The sequence below is a fragment of the Neofelis nebulosa genome, chromosome 9 (assembly GCF_028018385.1).
Source record: "Neofelis nebulosa isolate mNeoNeb1 chromosome 9, mNeoNeb1.pri, whole genome shotgun sequence".
Lineage (NCBI taxonomy): Eukaryota > Metazoa > Chordata > Mammalia > Carnivora > Felidae > Neofelis > Neofelis nebulosa.
The window spans coordinates 136,303,023-136,313,563 of record NC_080790.1 but is presented as its reverse complement, the minus strand read 5'-3'; the positions used below and the strand labels follow the sequence as shown (position 1 = coordinate 136,313,563).

Sequence of the window (10,541 nt, the reverse complement as noted above, 5' to 3'; positions counted from 1 at the left end):
ATTTGAATTTCAGATAAGCAACACACGAATTTTTAGTATAAGTATATCCCAAATATTGAACAGGATATACTTATACTAAACGTTATTTGTGGTTTATCCGAAATTCACATTTATCTGGCAGCCCCAGGCACACACAAAGCTTCCCATCATGTGGCTTCTCAAGTTTATGCTTCTTCCAAAGCAATTCTGTCCTTTCTAATACCCACCTTAGCCGAGGACCCGGTCATGGGGTGAAGCCTTCCCAATTGACAATCCTCTCCTCTGTAAACAGGAAGACCCTAACCCTAACCCTGACCCTGACCCTGACCCTGGACCTTAACCCTAACCCTATCATCCCGGACAACGACATCATTCACGATGCCATTTTGCAGAGGAGGAAACTGAGGCAGTAGTGGTGAAGGTACGTGCCAAGGTCACGTGTCCCACTCATCTTTGGAGATGGCGGTTGTGACCACCACGCCTGACGCCCCACTTTTGGAACCAGGGCACAGACCACTAAACAGTCCCTCCCAGGCGCCACCATTAGAACAGCGATGTCACACTGTAGGCGCTCAATAAATGTGGCCACGGCCGGCCGTTGTCCCAGGAAGATCAACCAGAGGTCAACCTTGTGGGTAAGTTGTTGCCGTTGTTTTTAATTAATTGAATTCACTGGTTATTTTTTGCCTGCTGGTGGTTCAGCCTCAATTGTGTAAATACTGCTTCATTTCCAAGACAATCAGAGCACCCTGATTTCTCACTGCCAGACAGCCCAGAGCCTCTGCAAGAGACTTAGAGGACAGGGTGGTTCCTGGTGTCCTGAATCCCCAGCACCTGGGGCTGGAGCTCCTGAGAGTTTGTGGATAGAGTGAAACAAGGAATAGCTGAAAGGGGAGGCTATGACAGTGGTCTTTTTTGGCCCAGGAGATGAGTGGGACCCATGGTTATCCCCAAGCCCAGCCTCCATTTTTAGGGTCCCCCAAGCAATGATCAGGACCCTCCAGCTTTTCCTCCAAGCTGCAGAAGCCAAAGTATAACAATGGGGCACCTGGGTGCCTCAGTTGGTGGAGCACCCGACTTCGGCTCAGGTCATGATCTCACGGTTCGTGGGTTCAAGCCCCACGTCAGGCTCTGTGCTAATGGTTAAAAAAAAAAAAAAAAGTCCAATGAAAACAAAGAAGATGAATTGGAGGAAGACGTCCCCCGACCCCAGATCTGCTGGCGAAGTCCATCCTGACTCAAGGTCGGGGCTGAGACTGTCCAGCCCATTGCCGGGGCGCCCGCCATACAGGCCCTGAGCACTGCCCACCTCCCTGTCCCAGGGTTGGGCACAGCTCCGAGAGTCAGCTTTTCTTCCCAAATGATGGTCAGTGCCTTTGAAACTCCTTCTGTGCTGGACACCCTTGGACTCCTCCATAAACCCCAAAACCCCCAATCACCCCTGAGCTGGGGTCTTCCACAAAGTTTTCTGCCTGCCCTCTTGAGAGAACAAGAGACATCACTGTGACCAGCTGCCCGGAGAGATGTCACCCACTCCCCGGGCTGGCTTTCTCAAAGTTCTGCAAGTCTCTGGGCGGGTTACCATCTATTAAAAGGAAATAATAATTTTTAAACACCTCTCCTACCCTCGCCCAATACAAAAGGAGCCTCTGCTCATGACTAAACTCCAGCAATTGAAGGGATACGTAGAAATGTAAAGAAGGAGAAAAATATGGGGGGGGGGGGGGTGGGGGTGCAGCTACCCCAGGGACCTGGCTTGTGTGAGAGACTTGTGTCCTCCTTCGTATAGCCCTAAGCAACCAACTCCCCAGGCCAGGCCAGTTCCCACGTCTGGAAAATGGGGATAAACATTTCTGCCCGGGGGAATAGGTAGCAGGTTGAGTTAATATTTGGTAAGTTTCTGGCACAAGGTAGGCGCTCCACAAGTGCACGTAAACCAGAGACTTAGGCAGCGGTCTAGGAGAGGGCACACCAAATTGTGGAGAGTTTGGAGACGTGCCAGGGAGAGGGCCTCTGACGTAATATTTTAATATCTTTTTAACCAGGAGAATGTGTTCTTGTAGCCCTCGTGTAATTAAAACTTAATGAAATAAAAGTACACCCCCGCACTTCCTCGCCCACCTTTGAACTCCGGAGGCGCCCCCCCCCCCCCCCCCCCCCCCCAGCCAGCGGCCCCTCGGGCAGCAGACAATGGGAGTGGATTCGCCCCGGGCCCTGCGGGCTGGGACATTACACAAGTCCCCGACACGTATTTACATGACAAGGGCTCCCGGGCGTTTCTCCGGGCTGTCCGGGGCGTGTCTAAGCGAATTCCAGTCTTACCCAGTCGACCTCCTTGGGGTCGGGTTAAAGTGCGCTGGGGGCGCAGGGGGCTAGAGGCCCCGTGAGGCCGCAGACCTGGAGGCGGGGAGTTTCCTGCGAATCAGGTAGGGAGCCATCGGGAGGACTCCCCCCATCTTCTCCAATTCTCCTACCCGGAGTCTCAGGGACCTCTTTGTGGCGGCGGGGGGTGGGGGGGCAGGCTTCCCCCAAACCCGGGTCAAGAACCCCGGGGGCCCAGAACGCAGCCGCAACGGGCGGGGCGGGGGGGGGGGGTTGGGGTGAGCCCGGGACGGAGTGTGTGCCGGGCGGGTGTTCCAAACTGACCCCCAGTAGGGGCGGGGACGCTACGCCCCTCCTCCGCCCCACCGGTCCCGGGTCTACGCGGGCCGCCTGGCTCTGGCCCTTTAAGAGCCCGCCCCCTTCCCGGTCACCCCGCCCCGCGGCCCGGGGAGGGGGGTGCGGGGGAACCTCGGCGGGGATTGGCGCAGCGCGCGCCCCCTCCCCGGCCCCCGCGCGGTGGGAACCGGCAGCCCCGTCTAGCGCTGACGTCAGACCGTCTGCCTGCCTCCGACCGCGGTCTCGGAGCGAAACCCGATCTCCTTGGACTTGAATGAGGAGGAGGCGGCGGCGGCGGCGGCGGCGGCGGAGGCGCTCGGCTGCGGGAAGCCAGCAGCAGAGGCTCAGCCCAGGCGGCAGCGCGCGCCGCGGCTGCCGGCCCATTTCCCGGACGCCACCCGCGGGCACTGCCGACGCCCCCGGGGCTGCCGAGGGGCGGCCGGGGGGCCCAGAGGAGCGCGGCCCCGCGCACTGAGTCCCGCGGCGCCCCGGGAACTTGGCGGCGCCCCGAGCCCGGCGAGCCGGGGTGCGCCTTCCCCGCCGCGCGCCTCCTGCATGCGGGGCCCGAGCGCCGGGCGCCGGCCGGAACCCCCCCCGGCCGCCCCCGTGCCCCCCGCGCCCCGCGCCGCGCCGCCGCGCCGTCCATGCACCGCTTGATGGGGGTCAACAGCACCGCCGCCCTCGCCGCCGGGCAGCCCAATGTCTCCTGCACGTGCAACTGCAAACGCTCTTTGTTCCAGAGCATGGAGATCAGTGAGTGACCCCGCGCCCCCCTCCCTCGGGGCCCCGTCGGGCTCGGACCCCGAGTCCCCGCGCAGCTGCGGGCGGGGGCCCGGGCCGTGCGCGCCCCCTCGGGCCGTGCGCCCTGCGCCCCGGGCGCGCCCTCCTGGCTCGCGGCAGCTGGCGGCCGGCCCGGCTTTGTCCCGCGGCGCGGCGAGCCTGGCACGGCCCCCGCCGCCCGCGCCCCGCCCGCTGGGACTCGGACCCGGGGTCGAGCGGCGCGGAGGGCGGCGGGGCGCCCGGCGCGGGAGGGCTGGGGCGGTCGGATCCGCGAAGTTTCCATTTTATTTCCCTCAGGGGCAGTCTCGATGGAGCAAGGAGGCCGGCTCTTTATCAACTTTGGCCGGGGGAAGGGGGGGGGGGGTGGCGGGCGTGTGAGACACTGTCTGGCCTGCGGGGTGTCTGGGGCCCCGGGTGTGTGTCTGGAGTGTGCGCGGCGCTCACGTCTCGGTCTGTGTGAGTGGGTCTCCTTGCGTCTGTGTGCGTGTCTGTGTGTCTGTGTCTGGCGCGTCTCCGTGTCTGTGTGTCTGCGTTGCAACCTGTCCCGGGAATATGAAGTCTTCCTGTGTCTCTGCCTGCGTCCGGCTCTGGGTGCGTCTTTTGCGTGCGTGCATCTGTCCGGGGGCTCGGGGGACCATTTGTGTCCAGGTGTCTGAATCCAGGGCTCGGCGCTGGTGGGTCTGGCCGAAGGTGGATCTGGAGTGTGTGTCTCATTGTGTGAGTGTCTGTGTCCCCGACGCACCTATAAATAGCCTCTGTCTGGACAGCTTGGCTCAGCCTGGCTGGGACCGTGGTTACAAATGAGTCAAAGTTTGGGGCTGTCTGTGTTTGGGACTGCCTTGCCCTGAAAGGAGGACGGAGACGAGGGTGGGGAGGGGGTGTTTGAAGATTGGTACCAGCTCGCCCCACACGTCCAGAAGTTCAGACAAATAAGCCTCAGATTGCCCGTGCGTCGCCCACTCAGGTGGGGGTCGGGTTGGGTGGGGAATGGACTGCCACTCCCTGGGGTCTGCCTTCTAACTGGGGCCCTGTCCCCCAGCCCATCCTCTGGGGGGGACCTCTTGCCCCTCCGGGCTTCCCGTGTCTCCGCCCTCGCCTCTCAGCACCCCAGGCAAAGGGAGCACACTGCGCTTCTCAGCAAGGGCCAGCCTCCTTCCAGCTGGGACCTGGAGAGGCAGACACCACAGAGCAGGGCAGTCACCGGGTGACTCATAAGCCAGTTTCCGCAGGCGGCTGCCACAGTTGTGGCCCCTGAGCCTGTACAGTGAGGCACAAGAGGTAAAAATAGCCCGTGACCGGCCCTGCTGGGGCAAGCTGGCCAGTTGTGGTGGTGGGTCCTTCCACCCATGACTCCCCCACCCTCCCTCCAGTCCAGGAATTGAAAGCCTTGTTCCCCACCACCCCCCCCGCAAGGTGCCCCAACCCCCCCCCCCCCCCCCGCAGGTGCCCCAACGCGCCAGGCCAGCGAGGTGCCTGGAGAACCTGCCAGAGCCAGCGTTTGCGGAACTGAGTTGCATTAAACCAGATTGTTTCCCAAAGGCCCTTTGTGAACTCAGGAGGCTAATGAAATGCACGGGGATATTATTAAAATATGTTCGCACATGTTTGGAGAGAGCCTCGCCAGTGCTGAATGGATTGCTGCTTAAGTACCCTCAGTGCCTCATTTCTCCCTCTCTTCTGGAGAGCCGCCTTAGTGGACTCCCCACGGAGGGGTCCGCGCTGTTGTGTCTAACTTATCATTATGAGGCCTGGGCACAGGCGTTTCGCTCTTGTCCTTTGTGTGGAGGACTTTTGAAAACATCCATTCTTACTCCTGCCCCTTCTTGGGCTGTTCAGCCCTGATGATATTCTGGCTGACACCGAGGTGTTGTTCAATCCCATCGCCTTCGACCTGTGCGCTTCCCACGGTGAGGCTTCTGAACGGGACCCTCGAGGGGAGCCTCTGGAACCCTGGCCTGCTCCAGCTGGCCCCAGGATGGGACATGAGTCACCGTGTTCTCCACACGGCCCCCTACTTACTGGAAGAAAGCCCAGGGCAGGAAAGGAAGTGATCTTTAAAATGCACGTATAGTATAACAGTTTGTTGGAAGTGCTAATCAGATCTCCCCCCCCCCCCCCCCCAAAGGGTCTCGGGAGGAAGCTTTCAAGGCCTGGAGGTTCTTCATACAAGAAGATGGGGAGGAAAAATTCAAAGGTGGAAGGAAGGCCACATTTCACAGGACAGGAGTTCAAGATGGTTTGCAAGTAGGACGTTAAAGATGCATTGGGAGCTGGGCTGCAAAGGGGCATCCGGTGACTTCTTTGTAGAGGAGAGGAAATTGTTCTTGGTAGCTTCCTCAAGCCACTCGAGTTTCCTCATCTGAAAAATGAGATCCTGATGGTTGAAATTTGGAATTCCACAATGTTTTAAGGTGGGGCCTCTGCCTTCCAAAGCCTGGCTGGAGGCTTCAGGGTCAGCACTGGCTCCCCTCCCCTCTGATAGTGCTGGGTCGCTGCTGTGGGGGTCTGTTGCCCTAGATTTCAGAGCTGGGTGGAGCGTTGGCCAGCTCGGGCTTTATAGACGAGGGAAGGTGGCAGTGAAAAAGCTTTGCCCTGGGTCCCCAAGCCACGCCAGACCCAGACCCAGACACACACACCGTCTTTGGAACTTGGAACTTGGGCCCCACGGTGGGTCTACCTTGAACTTGGGGGCTGGAAGAAATCAGCAGCAGCATCCCCGTTGCGCCTGGGAGGGTGGGAACCGGGCTGTGTCTGGGGAAGCCAGGTCTCTGGGATGGTCTCGACTTTCATAAGATACTGCCACCATACTCGGGGGTCCCCCATCCACCCTGAGAGTCAGGAGGTGAGGGATGCTTTCTGATGGGAATGCACTCCTCCCAAGACACCCCACAGAAGAATACGCTATTCTTTAAAAAAAAAAAAAAAAAGCCAGGGGCCTTGGGGTTAAAAACAGCCAGCTCAGGTGACAGCCCCCAGAGCCGACAGTAGGGAGTTGGCTGGGCGACTTTTCAGGAAAGGATTCCTCGCTGCACGCGTGTTTCTTGACATTCTTGTTGGCCTCTTTACAGGTCTGTGTCTCGTAGAAATTAGCCCCTGCCTTTCTCTTCCAGCTTCTGCTGCGGCTTTTGGGGGGCAGACGGATGCCTGCACAGACTGACTTGTGCCATGCAGCTGTTGGTGCCTGGACAGCGTGTCTGGAGGGCCCTGCCCCGGACCCACCCTGGACCCCTGCCAGTCACTATGGTGGCAGCTTTGTTCCCTAACACCACCAACGTCACTGAGCCTCTGGTTCCTCTTCTCCAGCCAGTTCCCAACAGATATCCCCCAGACTGGAGACTTGGAGAAAGAAGTCGCCGGCCACCTGGTGTAGTGATGTCTCAGATCCAGGGTATCTCACTCCGGGCACTAGGACTGCCTTGGTGTGGCGGAGGGGGGGTGCGTTGTGTGCTGGGTATTGAGCAGCACCCTTGGCCTCTGCCCACTAGATGCCCATTGGAGTAGGATTCTGCCCCCCCCCCCCCCCGTCAAGTTGTAACACCCCAACAAGTCTCCAGGCTTCACCAGATGTCCCCTGGGCGGTGGGGCAGGGGGGCACATTGCCCTAGCTGAGCACCTGCCATTTTAATCAATTATTAGTTTCTCCGAGGGGCTTGGGGGGGGGGGCAGGAGGGTAGACGTGAGTTGCCAGAAACGGAACCTCGGTCTCGTTAGGCGAGCGGCCCCTGGGGAGGCCGATGGTCTTGCTCGGAGTTGGCGCCCGCCAGTCATTCCCTTGGCGTTTACTGAGCGCCTGTTGTGTGCCTCGCACTTGGGATGGGGGCTCTGCTGGAGTTCCCGGTTTTTGTCTCGGATTTGCGTTTTTTAGGAGGAGAGACTCTGGCATGGTGCGAGCTTGGATTTCCGGACTCGGTTCCGCCTGTGGCCGACTTCGTGCCAGCTACCCCGCGGGCCGCCTCAGCAGGGACTTTTACCCCACGTGTTTTCTGACTGTCCCGGGTTTAGGCTGAGGTGCACAGGGGTTGAGTTGAGACTGGATGTCAGGGCAGACGGTTGGCCGCGGCTCCCCGGAGCTCTGGGGCAAGCCAGCCGTGCCAGCCAGTGCGACCCCAGGTCAGGGCTGGGCTTCGTGTCCGTGAAGGCACAGAGTACGTCATTGGTCCGGGATGCATGCACGCAGACCCGCACGCACGTGTCCGTGCATATCCGGTGCACCCACAGCCTTGTGCGTGCACACACGCGTGCACACACAGGCCCAGCCGCGGCCACTCTCCGCCTTCCTCGCCGGCCTCTCTCCGGATTGGGAATGGTTTCCCCTTCTGGGCACGTAAGGAAAACGAGGGCAGGTGTGCTCGCCTGCGTAGCGTGCCCTCTGAGTTGTGCAAATTTATGCTCTCTGCCTTGGAGAGAGAAGGGGAGTGGATGGGTGTGTGCAGCTGCCCAGGAGAGGAGGCTGTTGGGGAGGATGGGGCGGCGGCAGCTTTTTTAGGACATCGGGGGGAGCTCAGCCTGGACACCTGCTGTCTCCGTGTCCCGGCCCAGGGCCAGGCCGCGTCTGGTTCCGGTTTGGTGAGTTGTTAAAATGGAAGAAAGTCTCCTAGAGGAGGTGCCTCGCGGTGGGGTCCGCAGCAGAGGGTGCGAGAGGCCTTGCTCCTCATCGGACTTTGTCATGCGGAGACTGAGCTCGCAGGCAACTCGGGGTCTGGGATCCTGCGCAGAGACAAGGAAGTCTTTCACGGGGAACTCGGGAGGCTCTCCTCCTGCCGGCCGTGGACGTGCCGAGGAGGCCGTCAAAGCCGAGGGCCCGTTTTGTGCCTTCTGAAAGGTGTCGTGTGCACACGTGCATGCACGTGTGTGTGCGTGCGCGTGCCAGGGCACGCTTAGGGGCACGTGTGGGGGCCCCGTGGGCCGGCATGCCCGCTCCTCTCGGTGCCTGGCAGCAGTGAGCATGGCTTCCCGAGGCTGGTGAAGCGCCTGGCGGGCTGGGAAACCCAGGTTTGTCCGGCGGGGAGGGGGCTGCAGAGCCCTGGGGGTGTGAGTCCCGCCCAGGGGGCAGCCCCGCCTTTCCGTTTCAGGGAAACCGACGGCTGGAATTTGATGTAAAACGCCTGGCGGTTCTTTTTTTCTCTCACCTCGAGGGCCCCACCGAACCTGCTCACAGGCCCGCTCTCCCCGCAGGGTGCAGTGGGGCTGAGGGTGCGACGGGGGCCAGAGGGACGGGCCTCACTCAGCGCTGCTCCAGAACCGACTGGCCGTCCTTTGGCCCGTCTGGAACTCGGGAAGAACAACGGGTCCTGCGTGCTGGGCGTTGTGACGCCTGCGAGGTTACCGTCAGGGAGTGGGGTCCGGTGCCTGCACGGCTCGCTGTTCATGCGGGTTGGCGGTAACTGAGGGGGGTCAGTCTTCAGCTACCCACTCTGCCCTGTCCCCCGGCGGTCACTGCCTGATGAGGAGGCCTTCTCCCTCCTGGGGGCTGGGGTGCTGGCACTCGCTGGGATGTTGGAGTTAACGGGCGCGGGGCGGGGGGGTGGGCCGTGACCCTGAAGGTGGAGGTGCTTGAATGTTTCACTTTGCTTGTCCCTGCCAGGCCCACTGCAGAGCTGGCTGGGAAACCCCCAGCAGACCTGCGCCCCCAGAAGGAAACCCCCCACCGTCTCCTAGGGACCCCCGTGGGTTCCTGAGATCTACTGGCAGCTTCGGAAGTGGGGGGGGGGCTGCGTGGGGCCGTGAGGTCAACAGCACCGTGACATCCAGATGCCCCACCAGGTCCAGTGCAGAAGACGACCCCGGAAACTAGGGATGGCTTGGGGCTTCTCTTTTTCTTTTTGAAAATTAACTGCAGTTTTTAACAAGTGAGGGTAGACAGGCCATCAAGATAGGAGCCTGATCTTTTTTCCCCCCCACTCCCCGCACGGCAGGTGGGGTGGGGTGGGGTGGGGACACGTCTTCTGCTTGACTTCTCCCAGCAAGTACACGTGACCTGTGCCTGCCCCCTCCCAGGTGAGCGGCGCCCCTCCGTGAAGTCGTGACAGTCAGTCTCCCTTTCCCTTCGGGTGACACGGCAGACGTCTCTGGGTCTCATCAGGGCCTTGTCAGGTGCTGGTGGAAACGTCTGTCACCAAGCGGAGAAGAGTCCCAGAAGGACTTGCTATCGAGAGTGGGGCCTTCAGTGGCCCCCGGACGGGCCCGGGAAGGGTTGGGGCGTCCCCAGGCTTTGTGAGAGAGCCACAGAACGGCCGTGCCTTCTGTTTCCGGGGTGACTATTGGCCTTTTGCTTGCACTCCATCTCTTAGTTGCATGTGGGGCACTTCTCATGTGCCGGGTGCTAGTGACGCGTGTTTCTCCGTTTTAGAAGCCGCTCCGTGACAGAGCCATTGCTGTCCCCACTTTCGCAGCTTCGAAAATGGGTTCAGAGAGGGTAAGGCACTTGCCACAGGTCCCAGAGCCAGGAACTGATGCTCTGGTGATTCAGACCTGAGCGCCTTGATCCTGATTTCCGTCCCCCCCCACCCCCCTCGACACCACGCCGACTCCCTGAGCCCCAGCGTCGTCTTTGCAAGGGTCGACACGGCAGCGGTGGCTTAGATGTTTTCGCAGGACCGCAAGCCCACGTGGGACCGTTCACGAGGCAGGAACGCTAACCAATCTCCGGTGCCCCGTCGGGTCTGTTCTCCCACTCTGGCGGCAGGTGTGTCCCTTATCAGACTGCCTGAGGGGCTGGCGTCTCTGCGTCCCCAGTACAGCCCGTCCAATGTTGGGACAGGAGACAGGAGATCGCTGAGGGGCCCAGGGCTGTTCCTGGAGGGACCCTCTCTGTTAACCCTCCCCTGAATTCCAGCCTGCTGGGTACGTTATGAAAATGCAGGCCTGACGGGGGCAGGTGGGGCACACGCAGCCCCCTTTGGGGGCCTCGGTCACACCGTGCCGTCCCAGGCGCTGCAGATGTCAGGACAGCACAGACAAAACCCTGCCCCCCGGGAGCTGCCAGTCTAGGGAGCAGACAGAAAGCGGGTTTATTTCCAGAAACGAAAATGGGGGGCGGGGGGGCACTCTCGAAACCCCTCTCAGGAAGGCTCCCCCAGGATCCCAGACGCCCTGTTTGGGCTCCGAGCACCCTGGGGGGCCTC

The 10,541-nt window shown here is 60.9% G+C and overlaps 1 protein-coding gene across 3 annotated transcripts in view; it reads left to right on the top strand.

Moving 5' to 3' along the window:
• The first annotated feature begins 2,383 nt into the window (after positions 1-2,383).
• The window catches only part of PMEPA1 (prostate transmembrane protein, androgen induced 1), a 55,196-nt gene continuing 47,038 nt past the window's right edge, over positions 2,384-10,541 (top strand). The window contains exon 1 of one of the 3 annotated variants that reach the window (XM_058686067.1): positions 2,384-2,405. Coding sequence is in view for 2 of the 3 variants with exons in the window: in XM_058686066.1 (XP_058542049.1) it covers positions 3,282-3,390 (109 nt within the window). In the remaining variant the exon portion in view is untranslated. Of the gene's footprint in view, positions 2,406-2,795; positions 3,391-10,541 lie in introns of those variants that run through there. The other 2 variants (XM_058686066.1, XM_058686065.1) reach the window with 2 other exon arrangements.